The sequence below is a fragment of the Pleurodeles waltl genome, chromosome 10, assembly GCF_031143425.1.
Source record: "Pleurodeles waltl isolate 20211129_DDA chromosome 10, aPleWal1.hap1.20221129, whole genome shotgun sequence".
NCBI classification, from domain to species: Eukaryota; Metazoa; Chordata; class Amphibia; order Caudata; family Salamandridae; genus Pleurodeles; species Pleurodeles waltl.
Window position 1 is genome coordinate 1,017,516,867 of NC_090449.1, and position 23,466 is coordinate 1,017,540,332.

The following is a 23,466-nucleotide window of genomic DNA, read 5'->3' on the forward strand; positions in this document are numbered from 1 at the left end:
CTGGAAGCTAAGGATTGTTAGCCGTTGGGACGAAAAAGTCCTCTGTGTAGTGACAGACGTGCACCTCTGCCATGAGTGCCCCAGCTGCATGGATATCTGGAATCACTGGTACAATTTCTGGTCATGAGCAAACACAGATCAGGAATGTGTGCAATGACCTAGACCTTTCCCATGTTAATGAAGTCTTGTTAAACCCCGAGGGGTGCACCAAGCATTACTCTCATGATGGTAGAGGGCTACTGTTCATCCCATGAGTTAAATGGCATGAGCACAGTAGCGGCAGCATACCAGTTTGCGCTTCATAGTGATTAGTAGCATGAACAGGCCTTTCTATCACAGGGTACCTGGCCCACTTGTAAAGTTTCATGGCTCTGTACTTTGCTAACCCTTGGCCAGCATGGATTTCGCGCACAGGGATATATATATATATATATATATATATATATATATATATATATATATATATATATATATGTGTGTGTGTGTGTGTGTGTGTGTAGGGATGTGTGTGTGTGTGTGTGTGTGTAGGGATGTGTGTGTGTGTAGGGATGTGTGTGTGTGTGTAGGGATGTGTGTGTGTGTGTGTGTGTGTGTGTGTGTGTGTGCGCGTTGATATATATGTGTGTGTGTGCGTGCGCACGGATATATATATATATATGTGTGTGTGTGTGTGTGTGCAGGGATGTGTATGTGTGTGTGCGTGCGCAGGGATATATATGGAAAATGTCACTTACCCAGTGTACATCTGTTCGTGGCATGAGTCGCTGCAGATTCACATGCTTTGCACATCCCGCCATCTAGTGTTGGGCTCGGAGTGTTACAAGTTGTTTTTCTTCGAAGAAGTCTTTTCGAGTCACGAGACCGAGGGACTCCTCCCATTTCGGCTCCATTGCGCATGGGCGTCGACTCCATCTTAGATTGTCTTCCCCGCAGAGGGTGAGGTAGAAGTCGTGTATTATAGTAATAGTGCCCATGCAGTGGAGTGAATATGTATGTACATAATGTAGTTTAAAGTAATATAATTACAAATTTACAAATGTTTAAGATCAACTTCGAAACGGCTACAGGCTCCCGGGGAGGCGGGTGGGCGCATGTGAATCTGCAGCGACTCATGCCACGAACAGATGTACACTGGGTAAGTGACATTTTCCGTTTGATGGCATGTGTAGCTGCAGATACACATGCTTTGCATAGACTAGTAAGCAGTTATCTCCCCAAAAGCGGTGGTTCAGCCTGTAGGAGTTGAAGTTGTTTGAAACAATGTTCGTAGTACTGCTTGGCCTACTGTGGCTTGTTGTGCCGTTAACACATCCATGCAGTAGTGTTTGGTAAACGTATGAGGCGTAGACCATGTGGCTGCCTTACATATTTCAGTCATTGGAATATTTCCTAGAAAGGCCATGGTAGCACCTTTCTTTCTAGTTGAGTGTGCCTTTGGTGTAATAGGCAGTTCTCTTTTTGCTTTGAGATAACAAGTTTGAATGCACTTAACTATCCATCTAGCAATGCCTTGTTTTGAAATTGGATTTCCTGTATGAGGTTTTTGGAAAGCAATAAATAATTGTTTTGTTTTCCGAATTTGTTTTGTTCTGTCAATGTAGTACATTAACGCTCTTTTGATGTCTAATGTATGTAGTGCTCTTTCAGCTACCGAATCTGGCTCTGGGAAGAACACTGGTAGTTCTACTGTTTGATTCAAGTGGAACGGTGATATGACTTTTGGTAAGAATTAAGGATTTGTTCGTAAGACTACTTTATGCTTGTGTATCTGAATAAATGGTTCTTGTATGGTAAATGCTTGTATCTCACTTACTCTTCTTAGAGATGTGATAGCAATTAGAAATGCAACTTTCCATGTTAAGTATTGCATTTCACATGAGTGCATAGGTTCGAAAGGTGGACCCATGAGTCGAGTTAAGACAATGTTGAGGTTCCACGTAGGAACTGGTGGTGTTCTTGGTGGTATAATTCTCTTTAGGCCTTCCATAAACGCTTTTATAACTGGAATCCTAAATAATGAAGTTGAGTGCGTAATTTGCAGATAAGCTGAAATTGCGTTAAGATGTATTTTAATGGATGAAAAAGCTAGCTTTGACTTTTGCAAATGTAGTAAGTAGCTTACAATGTCTTTAGCAGATGCGTCTAATGGCTGGATTTGATTATTATGGCAATAATAAACAAATCTTTTCCACTTATTTGCATAGCAATGTCTAGTGGTTGGTTTCCTAGGTTGTTTTATGACCTCCATACATTCCTGTGTAAGGTCTAAGTGTCCGAATTCTAAGATTTCAGGAGCCAAATTGCTAGATTCAGCGATGCTGGATTTGGGTGTCTGATCTGTTGTTTGTGTTGAGTTAACAGATCTGGTTTGTTTGGTAGTTTGACATGAGGCACTACTGAGAGGTCTAGTAGTGTTGTGTACCAAGGTTGTCTTGCCCAAGTTGGTACTTTTAGTATGAGTTTGAGTTTGTTTTGACTCAATTTGTTTACCAGATATGGAAGGAGTGGGAGAGGGGAAAAGCGTATGCAAATATCCCTGACCAACTCATCCATAACGCATTGCCCTAAGACTGATCCTGTGGGTATCTGGATGCGAAGTTTTGGTATTTTGCTTTTTCTTTTGTTGCAAATGGGTCTATTTGTGGTGTTCCCCATCTTTGGAAGTAAGTGTTTAGTATTTGGGGGTGAATCTCCCATTCGTGGATCTGTTGGTGATCCAGAGAGAGATTGTCTGCTAACTGATTCTGAATCTCTGGAATAAACTGTGCTATTAGGCGAATGTGGTTGTGAATCGCCCAATGCCATATTCTCTGTGCCAGGAGACACAACTGTGTTGAGTGTGTTCCTCCCTGTTTGTTCAGATAATACATCGTTGTCATGTTGTCTGTTTTGACAAGGATGTGTTTGTTGCTTATTATGGGTTGAAATGCTTTCAACGCTAGAAATACTGCCAGTAGTTCTAAGTGATTTATGTGAAACTGTCTTTGCTGAGTGTCCCATTGTCCCTGGATGCTGTGTTGATTGAGGTGTGCTCCCCACCCTATCATGGAGGCATCTGTAGTTATTACGTATTGAGGCACTGGGTCTTGGAAAGGCCGCCCTTGGTTTAAATTTATATTGTTCCACCATAGAAGCGAGGTGTATGTTTGGCGGTCTATCAACACTAGATCTAGAAGTTGACCCTGTGCCTGTGACCATTGTGATGCTAGGCACTGTTGTAAGGGCCGCATGTGCAATCTGGCGTTTGGGACAATGGCTATGCATGAGGACATCATGTCTAGTAGTTTCATCACCATTTTGACTTGTATTTTTTGTTTTGGATACATGGCCTGTATTACATTGTGAAATGCTTGTACCCTTTGTGGACTTGGAGTAGCAACCCCTTTTGTTGTGTTGATTGTCGCCCCTAAGTATTGCTGTGTTTGACACGGCTGAAGGTGTGACTTTGTGTAGTTGAGTGAGAAACCTAGTTTGGGGAGGGTTTAGATTACATACTTTGTGTGTTGTGAACACCGTTATTGCGTGTTGGTTTTGATTAACCAATCGTCTAGGTACGGGAATACGTGTATTTGCTGTCTTCTGATATGCGCAGCTACTACTGCCAGGCATTTTGTAAAAACTCTTGGCGCAGTTGTTATCCCGAATGGCAACACTTTGAATTGGTAATGTACCCCTTGGAATACAAACCTTAGGTACTTTCTGTGTGAAGGATGTATTGGTATATGGAAGTATGCATCCTTTAGGTCTAGTGTTGTCATGTAGTCTTGTTGTTTGAGCAATGGGATTACATCCTGTAATGTCACCATGTGAAAGTGATCTGATTTGATGTAGGTATTTAATGTTCTGAGATCTAATATAGGTCTTAGAGTTTTGTCCTTTTTGGGTATGAGAAAGTACAGAGAGTAAACTCCTGTTCCTTTCTGATGAATTGGTACTAATTCTATTGCTTCTTTTTGTAACAAGGCTTGGACCTCCAGCTGTAGAAGATCCATGTGTTGTTTTGACATATTGTGTGTTTTCGGTGGGACATTTGGAGGGAATTTGAGAAATTCTATGCAATAACCATGCTGGATAATTGCTAGGACCCAAGTATCTGTTGTTATTTCCTCCCATTGTTTGTAGAACTTGGTTAGCCTCCCCCCACAGGTGTTATGTGTTGGGGATTTGTGACGTCTAAGTCACTGCTTGTTTTGTGGAGTTTTGGGACTTTGAAACTTCCCTCTACTTTTTTGGAATTGTCCCCCTCTATATTGTCCCCGAAAACTTCCTCGCTGATATTGGCTCTGATAAGTGGGCCTTGTTTGTGAGGTTGTGGGTTCTGTGCTTTGTCCTCGAAACTGTGCTTTACGAAATGTGCCTCTGCACTGTGGGGAGTAGAGTGCGCCCATGGCTTTGGCCGTATCAGTATCCTTTTTAAGTTTTTCGATGGCAGTGTCCACCTCTGGCCCAAACTGCTGTCCGTTAAATGGCATATTCAGCGCGGCTTGTTGTATTTCCGGCTTGAATCCTGATGTACGCAGCCATGCATGTCTCCTTATTGTCACTGCTGTGTTTACAGTTCTAGCAGCTGTGTCTGCTGCATCCATTGCTGACCGTATCTGATTGTTTGAGATACTCTGTCCTTCTTCCACCACCTGCTGTGCTCTCTTTTGGAACTCTTTGGGCAAATGTTCTATAAAGTGTTGCATTTCGTCCCAATGAGCCCTATCGTATCTGGCCAACAAAGCCTGTGAGTTGGCAATACGCCACTGGTTTGCTGCCTGTGCCGCCACCCTTTTCCCTGCCGCATCGAACTTACGACTCTCTTTGTCTGGAGGTGGTGCATCTCCTGAAGTGTGTGAGTTTGCCCTCTTGCGAGCTGCCCCTACTACCACTGAGTCCGGTGTTAACTGTTGTGTGATGTACACGGTGGCGGTTTATATTTTTTCTCCACTCTTGGAGTAATGGCCCTTCCTTTTACAGGCTCCTCAAACACTTGTTTGGAGTGTTTTAGCATTCCAGGTAGCGTGGGGAGACTCTGGTACTGGCTGTGTGTGGACGACAGTATATTAAATAGAAAGTCGTCTTCAATTGGCTCTGCATGCAGGCTGACATTATGAAACGCCGCTGCCCTTGACACCACCTGTGCGTAGGCTGTACTATCTTCTGGTGGTGACGGTCTAGCTGGATAACAGTCAGGACTGTTATCTGACACTGGCGCATCATAAAGATCCCACGCGTCTGGATCATCCTGACTCATCCCTGTATGAGTTGGGGATTGCATCATTGGTGGAGTGGCTACCGGTGATGGTTGCGGAGAGCGTTGTGGAGACGGTGGCGGGGTTACTTGTTTAGCCACCTTTGCCTGTGGCTGCTTGTCTTTTTCTTGGAAGGCAAGTTTGCGTTTCATTCGAATCGGAGGGAGAGTGCTGATCTTCCCTGTTTCTTTTTGGATGTGGAGCCTTCTTTGGGTGTAGTCTGGCTCCATTGTCTCCAGTTCCTGTCCAAATCTACGTGTTTGCATCTGTGAGGACAGGCCTTGTTCCTCTGTGTAGGAACTTGATTTCGGTTCCGAGGCCGGATGTTTAGGTATTGAAACCTTTTCGGCTGCCTTTTTCGGTTCAGACGACACTTTTTTGCTTTTCGGCGTACAGATTTCTCGGTGCCGACTTGGTTTGGTGCCGCTCTCTCGGTGCCGAGATTGCTCTGACCCGGTGTCTCTGGGTCGAGTCTGCTCTGACCCGGTGTCTCGGGGTCGAATGTGCTCTGTGCCGGTATCTCGACCGGAGTCGGATGACTTTGACACATGCATGCCCTTTTTCGGTGCCGATGCCCGGTCACCTATTTTTCGGGTTAAGCCATGGCCTGCTGGCGGTGGCGTCCACTGGGGTTTACTGGTTTTTACGTGAGTCTTGTGTATCGATGTCTGACTCACGGTTTTCGGCGTCTGTTCAGGATCGACCTCTTCCGAGTCCGAATCCTCGATGGAGAAGGCTTCCTCTTCTTCCTCCGTATGTTTTTGTCCTGTCGGCACCGACGCCATCTGTAATCTTCTTGCTCTTCGGTCCCTTAAAGTCTTTCTGGACCGAAATGCTCGACAGGCCTCACAGGTATCCTCTTTGTGTTCTGGCGACAAACACAAATTACAGACCAGATGCTGATCTGTGTAAGGATACTTGTTGTGGCATTCGGGGCAGAAGCGGAATGGGGTCCGTTCCATTAGCCTTGAAGACGCACGCGGTCGGGCCGACCAGGCCCCGCCGGGAAATCGAAAACCCCGAAGGGTCGCCAGAGCTCTTCCGAATTCGGTGTCGATCTGTTGTAGCTAACCCGATACCGAACGCAAACAATACCGTCGAATTTTCCGAGTTTTTCATTAACTTTCCGAACCGAAGCGCGGAGCGAAAAGGAACACGTCCGAACCCGATGGCGGAAAGAAAACAATCTAAGATGGAGTCGACGCCCATGCGCAATGGAGCCGAAATGGGAGGAGTCCCTCGATCTTGTGACTCGAAAAGACTTCTTCGAAGAAAAACAACTTGTAACACTCCGAGCCCAACACTAGATGGCGGGATGTGCAAAGCATGTGTATCTGCAGCTACACATGCCATTGAACATATATATACATATGTGTGTGCAGGGATGTGTGTGTTTGTGCAGGGGTGTGTGTGTGTGCGCAGGGATGTGTGCGTGTGTGTGTGCAGGGATGTGTGCGTGTGTGTGTGCAGGGATGTGTGCGTGTGTGTGTGCAGGGATGTGTGCGTGTGTGTGTGCAGGGATGTGTGCGTGTGCAGGGATGTGTGTGTGCGGTAGTACAGCCTACAACCCCCAGAGAAGCGATGTGTATTGCTGACATTCCTGAGGGCCGGGGTGGGAGCACAAACTGAAGGAAGCGGTGCTGCATCTTCTGTGCACATCAAAGGCATCTTTGATCCCAGGTTACTGGTGAGTGGGACATGATCGCATTGTCAAGGAGATGATGGGACTGGTAAAGCTGGCACTGTGGACCATGGACTCTTGATACAGAAGGAGGCTTGGACCTCTGATCCTTTATGAGGCGTATTTCAGCAGAGGCTGACAGTAAGGTGTGATCCACAGTTATGTTAGCCTGTGTTGTGATTCAATTAAAATTAGAGGCACTACTGCTGTGGCAGACTGTGCCTTTGACAAAAGGTAGTGCATAAGTGACGCCCATTACCCAAATTTCAAAGGATCAGCCTGACTTTGCTTTTTCTCCTCCACCTCCGGTAAAGGCTGCCAGAAATTTTAGGAGCAAAATTTGATAATGTCTTTTCATCTCAGCCGCAAGTCCTGCCTATTGCAGGTACTTGCTTCCTTATGATTAAAGCATTTAAATATTTTTTTTGACTTTCTTCATTTGGCTGCAAGGAAAACTGTAGCACTTGTGCTCGTAACATTTAGAGACTGGACTATGGTAACAGCCTCTATTTAGGCCTGTCCATGCAACTTCGACACAAGCTCTAAGTGGTTCAACATTGGGCCATGCTCAAAACTCCTCTGAACTGTTCTGCCTCTCAGGGCCTCAGAGAATTACATTGGTTGCCTATGCACAAGAGGGCTTTTTTAAAATCTCTGGTTCTGGTTTTTAGGTCTTTCCATGCATGGCAACAAGTACCTATCTGTTTTTTCCTCACTTTGGTATGACAAGTACCCTCACATCTTCAATAATAGCCTATTAAAAATTCCCACTTTTAGGCTGAAGTCCAAAGAAGGCTAAAATATCTGCCATTCTGAGATCGAAGACCTGGAATCAACTTCCGAGTTCTCTTCAACTCAGAGATAATGAAGTCACTTGTAAGAAGAGTTTGAAAACTTGGTTGCTCTTGACCAGAGATGAACTGTGTCATTGCCTCATTTAACTTGTGTTTGCTCTAGGTTGTCTTTCCTCCATTTCATTTCAGCTATTTTGTTGGTTTATTTTGCAGCTGATGTATGTGGATTGGTGTCTGAGCTAGGTAAAGCTTGCTGTCACTGTAGCACAGCATTCTGACGCTATTTCATTTGTTTAATTCATAAATAAGATTGGTGTCTGGAGTTGAACTACAAAGATGATAGCATTAAACCCACCAGTTGTTCAACAGCATTGTTGGTTGGGAGAAAGATAATTTTCAAGAATTCTAGCTGCTGGAACAGGACTGGGTGCCTAGGTCTGTTAGTCTCCATGTTGGGTGAGGGGCCATCAACCGAGGATGTGAAGACCTGGAGTATCAGCCCTTTGCCTGTCTGCAAAGACAAGAGGACCTATCAGGAGGTTGTTGCGTTCATGGCTTCTCGGAGTCCTGGTTGCCTGAGAACTGCAGAACTTGTGGGGTCCCGTACCTTTTACTATTTAAAGACCACAGTCTATTTGAGGGTGTGTTGCAGCAGCGCCCTGTTTCTTCACTTGCTTACTCGCTTCATCCACTTGCCGATCATGACTCTTCACTCCTGGGACTTCCTCACTTGGGTTCCTGACTCCTGGTTTCCTCCAACCCTGTGAAGACTTCATCTGCATTGACGTATTCTATGCCTTTGGCTTCTTCCTCATGAGAAGTTGGCAGCTTCTCAAGGGCAAATGCCTACTATAGTCTAGTGTGAGGTGACATGGTGGCTTACGGAAACAGTGACCCTTACCTTGGAAGACCTGGGAACTGAACTACAGGTAAGTGTCCAGTCCTGAACAGAAAAGGATGAACTTCCGGAGGGAGCACGGCCCAGTGGGGATCCTGGCGAGTGGATCCTGGTGAGTGAAGAGTCAGACTCCTAGTCCTGTTGGGACCACTTTAGTAGTGCAGGCTGCTTGCCTGATCTTTCCAAAGTCGCAACCTTTGAGTCATTGGTAAGGGGGCCATTACGAAATGCAGGACATCACCCATGTGTGACCCGGAGTTGACGATCCCTGTGAGAGCAGGAAGGAGGCCATCATTAAGACAAGGCTATCGTCTGTGCTGGCCGAACTCGGCGATCACCTGTATGACCAGGAGGAGGATGGGTGCCCACTGTGAGTCAGGGTCCCTGCCCTGCTTCACTGTACTGAAGAGGCCAGGCAGAACACTTACTGATCACCGCAGGAGCAGGGTGAGAACATCCAACGAAGGCCATCCAAGGACTGAGGGGGCCGATGAGTCATAAACAACACTGCAGGAAGTGACAGGCCCTCAGTATCGCAAGACCAGAGCTTGCAAAAGAGCTACCTAGACTTACAAGATTACCGGCTGCCACTGAGTTGGGTAAGACTGTCCCAGGCTGTCATGTCTGCTGGGGATTTGCACAAACCTAGCTACTGCTGGAATTGATTCCTATGGCGAGACATATAGTTTGTTGAGTGGGGGCTAGTGTGGGCAGCATCTGGGAGTCATCTCAAGTATAAAATAGGGAATAACCAACCTCACTAGATGGGACAGAGGGACTCAGGGGTTGCGTCCAGAACGGCGATAGTACGCCGACTTAAAGGGGCTGTGTGTCAATTGTCACATTTTTTCATATAAATTATTACTTGGTTGAACAATCATCTTATTGTCTTTACTGTGGGTGTAAAATGAATCCACCCACACTTTTGGGCTCAGCAACTGCGGTCCTCTGAAAGAGGTTCTGAAATTAGCAATAGCCAAATAGTGTTTGTGTGGCCGTAATTTAAACTAGTGATCACCACATCCCCAGCCAACTTTTAAGGTAATATTGAAAGCATCCTAATTCTTCTAAAAACTCACTTAACAGAGGTATAGTAAAGCATGGAGTACAACTAATATGGTTCTCTAAATACTCACTTCTTCAGACTGCATCATTTTAAAGACTTCACCAAATTCTGAATTTTCTCCTGTTCCAATGACAATCCCCTAAGGCACAAACAAAAGCAGCTCAGTTTAAGAAAACCACTATACATCGTATTTCACTACTTTAATTTTCTGTGTGAACACAGTGTACATAATTTTAAAACTAAAGAGCTATGCAACAACAAACATTGGAAACACAAAAATGACTCAAACTTTCTGAAGTTAGGAATCCTCAGTTAATTGCGGTTTGTTAAATGTTCTTCTGCAAAAACAAATTACATTCTGCCGAGTATAGAGAAGACATAAAACGGCAACATTATAATCGATCAGGAATAAAATAAACATTTCAATTCAAACACATAAAAATGGTGCACAATGATCTTTAAACTAGAAATGTTGATGCAGAATATGTTGAGTAATTCGGCAAACGTGTCAATACCTAATTTGGTGCATGGACAGCATTGTATGAAGAAAGTATGTAAATCAAACAACAGAAATAACATTAAAGACTTGCTTGATACATGAACTGAAAAACCAATAACAGATTATGTTTTATTAGTTATCTACATCCTAATCTATTTAAATATGATCTACCTGTGACAGCAGGCTTATGTCTCTAATAAACGTATTTACCTTTATTTAATAAGGCTTCTCCATCAAAAGTAAGCACCAATTGATAACTGTAGTAACGGGTGGGACATACTTCTTTTTTTTTTGTTTTGTTTTTTAAATATACATTTTGACGTTAATGCATTGCTTTGCAATCAAACAGTGTGACATTGTTTACCTTTGCTTTGCCATATCTAACCAGTGTTCCCATAAAAGCAATGTTGCATCTACCGGTCAGATCTCCATTTGCAGCAGCTGGTTGAGGAGCAGTAACCTTAGAACATGGAGAAGTCTCACCTGTGAGACTGGATTCGTCGATGGAAAGCTCCATGGCCTATTAAGAAATAAATTAAACACTTGGTAATTCCATCCTGATTAGTTTCAATCGATCAATCAATACAATTACAATTTAAATCACAGGAATTTCAGCTTTGACATATTTACTTGTGCACAATTTACTCGTACAGTTCTGTGTTAGATCAGATTCACTGTTCGCTATGGAATATTGATGAGGCATAAAAGACAATCTTGTTAATGAACTGAAGCACACAAATAGAACACAACACTCGTCATAGTTACTACAGTACTGAAGTCCTCCAGTACACCTTCGCTGGTATATGGGAAACAGCGAGTTTCAGAGCTGAAACTTATAGACAAATGACTGATTTACTTTAAAGTGTTTAGAAGAAAACAAGCACACAAAGAAAGTAAGCAGAAGAGGCAATAGCAGGATACAGGAAGGAAAGGTTGTTTGTGTTCTTAATGTACCAGAGATAATATGGATAGCAAACAAAGCATATTTTTATGGCAGTGTCCACTTGCTTACATTAGCTATGCCTCCATCATAAACGTTTGAAAACAGTGCTGGTGCACTGGCCAATCAGCCACAAATGGCCCTTCAAAAAAACCTACAGTTCTGAGAAGGGGTTCTTGGGGAAAGACAGCAGAAGCCTGAGGCGTTCAGTCTTAGGCTTGAGCTCTGACCAACAGCCCAGGATAAGTGAGGAATGGTAACCATCTAGACCCTAAGGAAACAAGAAGCCTACATTAATGTATGTATGGTGAGCAGATATTGCAGGCAGTTTATGTATTATTAAAACCTACTTATGCCAATGTTCTTTTTTCTTTCTGAATGATTGCTTGCTGGTGATTGATCTGCCCTGACGAACCAGCCTGCTAGCCGACATGGAATAACCTACATTAAACACTAAGGAAGGACTATATCTTAACTTCTAGAGCTCAATGTTGCTGAATTTGGCTGCTGCAACTTGAGCATCATTGTGCTCTGTGGTGATATTGCAATCTTCATAAACAACAATGTGGGGACTGAAGGAAGAGACAAAAATCCTTCTCCTGAGCCAGTGCTGGTCATAACGACACACAAACAAAATGTAAAAGCTTCAACAGAAGAAATCACGATGGACACCAGGAGACAGCTTCAGGATACCTCACCCAACATGGTAAGAAGAGCACAGGACCAGAAAAAATAGTGAGCATTTACCTCATCCTAAAAAGCTAGCTCGCATTTAGAAGTAATGGTGCTTAAGTCTCCCACTAATTCACGTTTGTTAGTGAACTATGGGCTCTGATACAGACCCTAGGGAATTATCAAAGTCTAGGCCAGGAGTGCTGGCTGGATTTCGACAAATAGCTGCCTAGTAAAAATCAAGGTCAAATTTATTATCAGTTGCATCAATGGCGGTTGTGGAACAAAAAGACTTTGGTTGTACACAGTTAACTCAACTGGAGGTGGGGGAGATGGTGAAAGCTTTCCAAATTGGGGAATCAGTTTGCCACCACTGGGAGTGGGGGGGTAATAGTAGATTCGACCTCTTTTATTATCCCCTACGGTCCTGATGTTATAAAACAGGGTGTTAAGGTGCTACTGGAACCTAAGTAACATACTCTTTCTGCAGAGCCAGCAGCTCTGCCTTTCGGCTCTATTTTGATACTTTCATGAGGAGTGAAAGAGCTAATAACTATTATGGCAAGCAACTAAATCTATGAGAAGGAGCAAGACCTAATGAGTTTAGTAAGAATTTTGGTGAGCCAGGTATGACCTCCTTACCCCACTCAGCAACAATACTTCAGGGATGAATAGGTTAAAGAGGTAAATCAGGATAATTTAATTTTCCTTTTAAACACTAATGCCTCTATCACATCTTTATATCAGGAGCCATCCCCAAACAACAATACTTAGTGAGACTGAGCCCATGAAAGCAAGACTTGGGGAGGGTGGGGGGGGGGGGGGGGGGGGGGTTAGAACAATCATGACAAAAATTGTCATAGAACGATCTCAGAAAGCACAACTTCAGTAAGTGAGGTTATGACCTTATTCGTATTGATTCAAGATTCAGTTGATAGGACTGCTGCGAAAGCATATTGCTGTGACATTTCAGCGAAAGCCTGCCCAGATTGTGGAGACTGAGAATACAAATGAAAAACAAAAATCAGTCTAGATACAGCTACTCTTCAAATCAAGTACAAGGCATATACCTCTAAAAACTAATTATGAAAACTAAGAATGAAATGTTCGAAAATATAGAACATTCAGAAAATGTTTCAAGCTGGACTAATATTTGGATTATAGGAGGTCAAGACTCAAATGACATCAACGCATCACTAAAAACTTTATGCTTTAGTTGATACAATATAATGTTAATAATTTTGATCCCAAAATTGATCTTAATACTGAAATTCAGCAGAAGCACAAAGCTGTCTTGATTCTTAATATGACCTCTCCAAAATCAGGAATACTTTAGATAACGTTTTCACATAATCAGTGGCAGTCTCAATCCTCCTCAATATCCACAAACCTTTACAATATACGTTCTTTTATATTTTGATTCAAATGGATACCTTTAAGTGTGGAGACCAGTGCACAGTGAAATACAAAGCAAGTAGTTAACGAGGAAGTTTTAAATTCTTCAAAACTTCCGTTAATGTTTAGCATTTCCCCTTGTGTCCGACAAGTGAAAAAGAATCTATCATAGACAATAGCCTGTCTTTAATTACCAGAGCAAACATGCTCATGGAGATAGGGGAGGGGAGTATCTATGTGAGGAAGTATTTCCCAGATAGCAATGTTCCAATATTTCTAGTTTTCTAGCTTCATAATCTCCTCTTACTCCTCCCTTGTGCACAGGAAGGTTTTCTGATAGACGGGAGCATCCATACCAGTACATATGCAATGCAGCAGCATTTCCTTGGATGGCTGGTGGAGAGGTAAGGCACTCTGAGAAGGGATGATTAGGATGAACGTGGGTGGTGTCAGAGAACAATTTAATTTGGTTTAATTATTGGTAAAGAGCAAAGCAAAGTCAATATATTCACAGCTGTATCATGGAATATGAATGGCTTATTGCATGATAAATGTAAAAGTAGGATCATTTTCCAATAGTACAAGATGCTGGACTCAATGTAATTTTGCTACAAGAGATGCATACACTGTATCAAGTATCATGCTTATTAGAAACAAACTGGACCACTATACGGTCTACTTAACCCTACAAGGGCTGGTGTTGGCAAACTGTCAACACCCATACTATCTCCCCAGTGCATGTGTCACTGGAGAGGCCCTTAAAGGCCCCCTCTGGTCCTCAGCACCAGATGGAGTCCTTTCTTCTTTTTTTTTTTTTTTAAGGCTGCTTGGATAGAGCTTCCAGAACAGTCTGATCCTTTTTTTGTTTTTACTGCGATGGTGATCGGCATGGAGGGAGCACCAACGTCATTGCAGTAAAAGTGAAAGTAAAGCGAGCCAATGGCACCAGAGATGTATTTTTTAAATCAAAATAGAGGGGGGATGCTATGGCAATATATATTTAATAATAATAAAATAATGGGGTGGGTCTTTCTAATCCTAACATCAGGGTACATCCTCACCCCTAAAACCTCACCAGTCTTTCTGCTCCCTGCGGACAAAAGCATCCCACCACAATGGCAAGCAAGAGGACATTTGATTCTTTTGGGCGTTGTTTTTACAAATGGGCCAGGAGAGTTTGGCCAACTTCCAGTATCATCTCACTTGCAATAGTGAATGGCTGCACCTTTTGGGCTTGGGTAGGCAGCCACCTGGAAAAACACATCATGCCCAGACAGTTCTGAAAACTAGACATCTGGGGAGGCTGAGGGAGCTTTGCATGCATCCCACACCATTTTCTTACCCACAGTGCCCTGCAAATCTCAACCGTTGACTAAAAACACACATTTTCCTCACATTTCTGTGTGGAAAACTTCTGGAATCTGCAGGGAGGTATACATTTCCTAATAAATCATTCTGCAATGTCTCCCAATAGAAATGGTACCTCACTTGTGTATTTTCTCAGTCCCTTCCAGGGCAGTCCGCAAAACCTGGGTCCCTTCAGAATCCCTAAGATGTTAGAAAAAAAAGCACCCAAATTTGCTGTGGATATTTTCTGTGGACAAAAAGTTATGAATGCTTCAGCACACACTACCTCGAAAAATAGGTTAAAAAAAGATCTCAGCACAAAGGGAGTGTTGGAGTTTTAATGACAGGAAACCATTAAAACACAGATTTTTGCGGTAAATAACTCACATTTGCAGAAATAATTACATCTGACAGTTTGGGCAGGTGTTTGCTGCAATGCCTAGGGTAGCAACCCAAAATATACAGTCATTTCTAAATATTGCCTAGTTTTGATGAGCCATAGGCGATTCCAAAAAACAGAAGTAGAGAAACCTGAAACGTGAAAACATACAAAACAGAAGATAAGGTGGGAAGACATGACTTACGTCGGGAGAGAAAACTGAGCAGACTTTTGTTTCCATTTTATAAATCCTGTACTCAGTGCCAACATTAGCTGGCCCAAAGAAACAAGCTAAATGCGGATTTAATTTGCAAGTATTGCCAACAACTGGGCAAGAACAGTTCATGTTAAATTACAGCCATCCTGGCTGATGCAGAAAGCCTTTGACGTGGTTTACTGTAAGTATATGTGGTATTGTTTATCTCTGTTGTCACTCCCTACATCTTTTGTTGCGGCAAATCGGGCACTTTACCAGGCAATTTCAGCCGCATTCATTATTAATGGTGCTCAGAGTAGAGTCTTTAGCACCTACTGTGGAACGAGGCAGGGCTGCCTTCTTTCTCCTCTTTTGTTTTTAAGATTCACTGAATCATTCACAAAATCACAGAGGCTTAATAAAGAGATTCCAGGGTATATCTCTGACCTATCGACAAATAAAATCAAACTTAATGCTTATGAAGTACTGGTGTTAACTTTGCATCCACAGGCTATTAATAAAAGTCCAAGATTCCTGAAAAAATATTGCAGGCTCCTCGTGGTACAAGAATAATGTCCAAATGATATGGAACAGATGTCCATCTAACCTTCATCTGGTCTGAAATCTAAACATTGCTTACATTTCCCGAGTTCACCAAGTTTATTCTGGAACAATTTGGAATTTCCTTTGCTGCTATGCTCATTCAATTTCCAGACTGTGGGCCTCATTACGACTTCAGAGGTCCTTTCACAGGACCGCTGAAGCCGCTGCAGGCAAAAGACCGCCAGTAATGGAGGTCTTTTGCCCGCCGTATTAGGAGTGCTCCGCTGGGCCTGCGGGCGAAAACAGTGTTTTCGCCCGCTGGCCCAGCGGAACACTGTAGGAGGCTGGCCTGGCTTGTAGTGGGTACCAGAGGTACTTACACCTTGTGCCAGGTCCAGTTATCCCTTATTAGTGTAGAAGAGGTGTTTCTGGCAGCTTAGGCTGATAGAAGGTAGCTGTGGCAAAGCAGCTTAGGCTGAACTAGGAGACATGTAAAGCTCCTACTATACCACTTATATCATATGCACAATATCATAAGAAAACACAATACACAGAGTTACTAAAAATAAAGGTACTTTATTTTTATGACAATATACCAAAAGTATCTCAGTGAGTACCTTCAGTAAGAAGGTAAGTTATATACACAAGTTATATGTACACAACCCAAAGTTAGGTAAGTAATAGCAAGAAAAGTAATGCAAACAGTGTAGAATTACAATAGATTGCAATAGGAGCACATTGGTATAGGGGCAACACAAACCATATATTCCAAAAGTGGAATGCGAACCACGAATGGACCCCAGACCTATGTGAGCTTGTAGAGGGTCGCTGGGACTGTAAGAAAACAGTGAGGGTTAGAAAAATACCCCACCCCAAGACCCTGAAAAGTAAGAGTAAAGTACACCTACTACCCCCAGAGAGCACAATAGTCGTGATAGGGGGATTCTGCAGGAAGAACAAACACCAGCAGTGCACTGACAACGGATTTCCGGACCTGAGTACCTGTAAGACAAGGGACCAAGTCCAATAGTCGCAACAGTGTCCGGGGGGGCAGGAGCCCAGGAAACCCCGGATGAAGGTGCAAGGAAGCTGCCACCGGATGGAAGAAGCTTGGAGTTCTGCAAGAAAGAAGAGGACTGGGAACTTCTCCTTTGGAAGACAGATGTCCCATGTCGCTATGAAGCTTGCAAAGGTGTTCCCACGCAGAAATACCACAAACAAGCCTTGCTAGCTGCAAGGGTCGCGGTAGAGGTTTTTGGGTGCTGCTGAGGACCGGGAAGGACCAGGATGTCGCCTTTTGGAGGAGGAGACAGAGGGGGCGCTCAGCAACTCAGAGAGCCCTCACAGAAGCAGGCAGCACCCGCAGAAGTACCTCAACAGGCACTTAGAAGAAGAGTGAACCGGAGTCCACGCGAAGTCACAAAAGTGGGTCCCACAACATCGGAGGACAACTCAGAAGGTTGTGCACTGCAGTACGGAGTGCTGGGGACCCAGGCTAGGCTGTGCACGAAGGAAATCCTGGAAGAGTGCACAGGAGCCGGAGCAGCTGCAAATCATGCGGTACACAGCTTTGCAGTCTAGCGTGGGGAGGCAAGGACTTACCTCCACCAAACTTGGACTGAAGAGTCACTGGACTGTGGGAGTCACTTGGACAGAGTTGCTGTGTTCCAGGGACCACGCTCGTCAGGATGAGAGGGGACCCAGAGGACCAGTGTTGAAGTCTTTTGGAGCCTGCGTTAGCAGGGGGAAGATTCCGTCGACCCACAGGAGATTTCTTCAGAGCTTCTGGTGCAGGGTGAAGGCAGGCTACCCCCGAGCATGCACCACCAGGAAACAGTCGAGAAAGCTGGCAGGATTAGGTGCTACAATGTTGCTGGTAGTCGTCTTGCTACTTTGTTGCAGTTTTGCAGGCATCCTGGAGCAGTCAGCGGTCGATCCTTTGGTAGAAGGTGAAGAGGGAGATGCAGAGGAACTCTGGTGAGCTCTTGCATTCGTTATCTGAAGAATTCCCCAAAGCAGAGACGCTAAATAGCCAGAAAAGAAGGTTTGGCTACCAAGGAAGGAGGATTGGCTACCAAGAGAGGTAAGAGCCTATCAGAAGGAGCCTCTGATGTCACCTGCTGGCACTGGCCACTCAGAGCAGTCCAGTGTGCCCCCAACACCTCTGTTTCCAAGATGGCAGAGGTCTGGGACACACTAGCTCTGGGCACCTCCCCTGGGAGGTACTGGTCAGGGGAGTGGTCATTCCCCTTTCCTTTGTCCAGTTTCGCACCAGAGCAGGGCTGGGGGATCCCTGAACCGGTGTAGACTGGCTTATGCAGAGATGGGCACCATCTGTGCCCATCAAAGCATTTCCAGAGGCTGGGGGAGGCTACTCCTACCCAGCCCTTCACACCTATTTCCAAAGGGAGAGGGTGTAACACCCTCTCTCAGAGGAAATCCTTTGTTCTGCCTTCCTGGGCCAGGGCTGCCTGGACCCCAGGAGGGCAGAAACCTGTCTGAGGGGTTGGCAGCAGCAGCAGCTGCAGTGGAGATCCCGGAAAGGCAGTTTGGCAGTACCCGGGTTCTGTGCTAGAGACCCGGGGGATCATGGAATTGTCCCCCCCAATACCAGAATGGTATTGGGGTGACAATTCCATGATCTTAGACATGTAAAAATATATATAGGTGGTGACCTATGTATAGTACACGCGTGTAATGGTGTCCCCGCACTCACAAAGTCCGGGGAATTTGCCCTGAACAATGTGGGGGCACCTTGGCTAGTGCCAGGGTGCCCACACACTAAGTAACTTTGCACCCAACCTTCACCAGGTGAAGGTTAGACATATAGGTGACTTATAAGTTACTTATGTGCAGTGGTAAATGGCTGTGGAATAACGTGGACGTTATTTCAAGCAGGCTGCAGTGGCAGGCCTGTGTACGAATTGTCAGAGCACCCTATGGGTGGCAAAAAAAATGCTGCAGCCCATAAGGATCTCCTGGAACCCCAATACCCTGGGTAACTCAGTACCATATACAAGGGAATTATATGGGTGTACCAGTATGCCAATGTGAATTGGTAAATTTATTCACTAGCCTGTTAGTGACAAATTTGGAAAGCAGAGCGAGCATAAATACTGAGATTCTGGTTAGCAGAGCCTCAGTGAGACAGTTAGGCATCACACAGGGAACACATACAGGGCATATATGTATGAGCACTGGGGCCCTGCCTGGCAGGGTCCTAGTGACACATAGACTAAAACAACACATATACAATGAAATATGGGGGTAATATGCCAGGCAAGATGGTACTTTCCTACAAACACTCACCACAACACTGACGCCAGCTCGTAATTGAGCTGGCGGCAATGTTGTGATGCGTCGGGTGTAGCAGCACCCATCGCGGATTTCACTGCCTGTAATTCGGGCAGTGAAATGCGAAAAGGGGCTGTGCACGGGGGGCCCTGCACTGCCCATGCCAACTGCATGGGCAGTGCAGGGGCACCCAGGGGCCTCCTGATGCCCCCATTTCGCCAGCTTTCCATGGTGGTTTACCGCCATGGAAAGGCTGGCGGATGGGGACTCATAATCCCCAGTACAGCGCTGCTTGCAGCACTGCCCTGGCGGATTACAACCACCGGGACTGCCAGGCTGCTGGCTGGCTGCAGCCTGGCGGTGTGTGCGGTTTGAGCGTGGCGCATCCGCCACTGTCATAATGGGCCGGTCGAACTGCCCTGTCTGCGGCAGTCCGACCACCATCGCAAGGCTGGCGGTCGTAAAACTGCCAGCCTCGTAATGATGCCCTGCGAATTAAATTTTTTATTTACTGGATAAACTAGGCAAGCAGAATGAGCTTACATAATAACATATTCTGCAATCAAAAACAAAACTGATTTAATACCACATTATCAAATGAAACAATAATATTCAGGATAAACTACCTTCGTCTTCCATTTAACTGATGCTAAGCATTTATCTGTGTATTCTACTAAAACTGACAGTTCTAAAAGAAACGCTGTCCCTTAGAGGGAACCAACATCACATTAGAAATCTGCACCATGCACCTGTCTCTTTGAAGAACTCTGCATGCTGCGGCATTGATGGCTGACTGGAAATTTAGAAGTGTGCTGGGGCCAGCCTTGGGATGGGCTTGGAGTTGGGCGATACCTGCGGACTTGGATCTTTACAAAGTTGAATGCTATCCTGCATGGGAGTGGTGAGACAGATGAGTTCAGCTTGGCCTTTTAGCACTAATTGCATAACAAACTTTTCTGAAAGCATGAATTAAGACTGGGGGGCTTGGCGCTTGAGCAACCCTACGACCTGGAGCAGGTGCAGCTCCGTGACTTGGAGTAGGACTATTGTTTCGAGAACTATCTACCCTGTGTTTTGCGCTCTACAACCAAGTCACACCAGGAAACCCATATACCACAGGTAACGTTGGGCAGATATGTGACAGTTATCAGCTTCCTCCAGTTGAGGCTTAGCTTAAAGCCTGGGCTTTTGGGGTGTAGCCTGTTCCCTGCCATACCATTGAAATCTGAAATGTTTTTTTTTGTAGTCACTGCACCCAACAAAGCAACAAGTTGGGAGAGAAGCTCTGGATCCGAGTCGTCACTTCCACAGGAGGTACACACCTACGAGAAAGTCACATGGCACCACCTACTAGCACACAAGAAATATTGTTCGGGGTCCAAGACTCATCTAGTCTGGTGATATTCAATGTGTGAGGAATATGCGGTTAGAAGTAACCATCTGAATTACTTATTTAAATTTTTAGTAAAATCACAGTAATTTGGCATATGACGTGCACCATTGGGGTAAAAGTTAAATGCCAAATGAGGACTGCAGTACACATTTACACTACCCACATGTGCCTCTTGACAAACAGACTAAAGGTTCACCCTTGTGACTTACTTGCCTGGAGCTTAAAACGATAATCTAGGCTATCAGAGGAGAGTGATGTGTCACATAAAAAATATATACTTTTATGCATTAGACAACTCACCTCTATGTGTGCCTTGGAGCAAAGAGGATGGGGCTTACTGTATACAAGTGTGATATGCTAAATACTAAGCCTCTACAATAAATAGCTACAAAAGTGCTGTTTAAGTGTATAGGTAAAATGTCACATTTATAAGGAGAGCCCTGGCTGTGAGATTTACAGTTGATTTTCCCCATTCCGATCAGGAAAACAGTGAACACTTCATTCAAAGTTCTTTTTAAATATGAAGTAAAAATGTACTTCACTGGTGAATGTAATTTTGTGATAACTATCTTGGAAAGGTAAAACCTTAATCTGTAAGGCCTAGAAGCTTCATCAGTAATCCAATTTTTCTGGGTTTCCTTTTCCCTAAGCCTTAATTAGGAGTGACTAGATACTCTACCATCAGAGAAATTGGACTGCTCCTGGTAGGATGAAGGCTGGAAAGGACTAATTACTTGCCACATAGCTACAAACTGGGAGTTGAGTTGAGTGTAAACAAATGGCCCCCAATTTTTTTTTTTTTAAATCACAGACCTCAAATAGGCGTAGATCAGCTGGCACTCTGTCTCCCACTCCCAGATAGACAGTGTCACCAGGGACCAGGTCTCGAGCAAGCGTGTGCTCCACTCTTCCCTCCCGTAAACTGCAAAAAACACAAATTAAATGAGCTGAAACTGAAGCATTTATCCCAGAACTTGAAAACAATATATATATAAATATTATGGTATAGAGAAGTACAATTAATTTACAGTCTGTGATTGCAATCTGAGAGCAGAAGAGTAGGACAAGGAATATTGAATTCTATAGCAGTGCAGGGCTGCCAGTGTTCACAGCAGATCAAGTTGGAGTGCAGAGAAGGAAATTGACAGCCTCCACAGCAGTTTACACTACACTAAACAATGTTAAAAATAGCTTAATATTGCCTGTTGTAACAAAGATTCCACTCTAACACAATGATTAGAAATCATTAGGGCTGATAAACATTTAAACAGTATTTGTATGTGACGAAAGTGCATCAATTCATAAATCTTTTTCCCCTAACTCATTATTATTGCCCTAACAGCTTTTTTGAAGGACTGAACAAGACAAAGTATGTGACTCACCCATAAATCAATCAACTTGATATTTGAATGCAGTGAGAATCTAGAAATAGAATTTACAGGCCTATTTTAATTTTTAGCCATGGCCACTCACAGTGGAAGATTGCCTGTCATTCTTTATACAGAGTATCCTTTCTGACCTTGGTCCTACAGGCCTAACAACAGGTATCAAATATTATACAAGATCAGAGCAACTGCTTTGTTTAGGATATGCTGAGGACACTGAAGCTACAGCAGACTAATTTAGGAAGCATCTATGTTCCCACTGCAACATTATTCAAACCAGCTGCTCTTTGTATTAATGTTAAATATGCTATTACATTGCCTGATAGTGACAACACTCAACACATGAAGTCCTCATCAGACGGTGTTATCCATCTACAGTAACCTATACGGAAACACTTTCAGTAAAGTTTGAATCCCGTCACTCTGGTTGGGTTGAAAAGGCAACTACGCTTATGGATGGCCTAGTTTTTGTTCTTTTTGGCAGTATTGCCCCAATGCTGCACATTTTGCAAACATACTTGCATTCAGGTGCCATGTCATAGAAGGAAAAGCCACTGTATCAAAGCGACAATGGAAAATGCTTAATAGAAATCTAAATATATACATATATTCACTACAGCCTCTTCATGCAACCAAGTTCTGTTCCTTAATGAATATGCAAACCAGTCATGCTCTTGCAACAATTTACTGCAGGGCTCTCAATCTAAAAAGATCACCTAAGAACATAAAAAGAAATCCATCAAAACTTTTGAAATATAGAGCACTTTCAAGATCATTAGTTTCTTCACTAGGAGTAAAAAAATGACAATTATTAGAGTAACAGACATGGCAAGTATCTTTGGACGAGGAAGGATGTATACCAAAAACAAAAGGCCCAACCACACTGCTCAGGGATAAAATAAGTTGACAATGCTTATAAAAGTCAGGAACCTAAAGGATCATAACTGGAACATCCAAAGAATCTACTGCCATATATTCATGAACAAATCGGCCACAAAACAAATTAATGCGTGAGGAAAAATGCACTGTCTGAAAATTAGGCTTTCCACAAAAAATAAAAATTTACTTCATTTGATATTATCCTAAGCACTAATAGTTTACTGATTTAGTTTCTTTAGTCTCTACACCTGTAATTAAGACTAAAGTAATGTGAGCAATGAGTGGTGCCTGAGAGAGAAGATGTGATGTATTTGGAAAAAGATGAGTAATAATTACATTCCAAAACAAGAGGCATAATAAAAATATATGCAATATATTAAATAAGGAATAAAGTGTGAACATACCAATTGCATTCTGGTGGTACAAGCTTACTCAGCTCCTCTAGTGATTTTTCAGAGCGATACTCCTGCAATGGCATGCAGACAAAGGGCAATAATTGTTACACAATTATAAAAACAAACTGTTGAATAAGGTAATCTATGATGTCAAGTCCACTGAAAAGCCAGCTTGTGAAACATCTATATATATTTTTTAAAAGACCTTTCGCAAGTATCACTATAAATAAAACAAAAATCATCAAGCTATCATGACATTTCCAGGCAAGACATTAAGCTTTTAAAAAACAAATGAGAATGTTGTCTTCAACAGAGAAAATGAAACTAGTTTACCAGCACCCTTTACAAAATCATACCTGCAATACTGTCACACAAAATCTAAAATTACATAATGGATTTGTTAAATAAAAATCTTTATAGGCATTTTCATTAATCTATTAGCTTAGAGATCAAAATCAAAGGAGGCAAAATAA

The 23,466-nt window shown here is 43.5% G+C and overlaps 1 protein-coding gene across 3 annotated transcripts in view; it reads right to left on the reverse strand.

The window, feature by feature from the left end:
* The window catches only part of ATP2C1 (ATPase secretory pathway Ca2+ transporting 1), a 472,867-nt gene that overhangs the window by 253,956 nt on the left and 195,445 nt on the right, over window positions 1-23,466 (reverse strand). For all 3 annotated transcript variants that reach the window (XM_069211924.1, XM_069211925.1, XM_069211926.1), the window contains 4 exons: window positions 23,003-23,064; window positions 21,148-21,256; window positions 10,540-10,695; window positions 9,747-9,815 (listed from right to left, as the gene is read on the reverse strand). In XM_069211924.1, coding sequence (XP_069068025.1) covers window positions 9,747-9,815; window positions 10,540-10,695; window positions 21,148-21,256; window positions 23,003-23,064 — 396 coding nt within the window. The remainder of the gene's footprint in view (window positions 1-9,746; window positions 9,816-10,539; window positions 10,696-21,147; window positions 21,257-23,002; window positions 23,065-23,466) is intronic.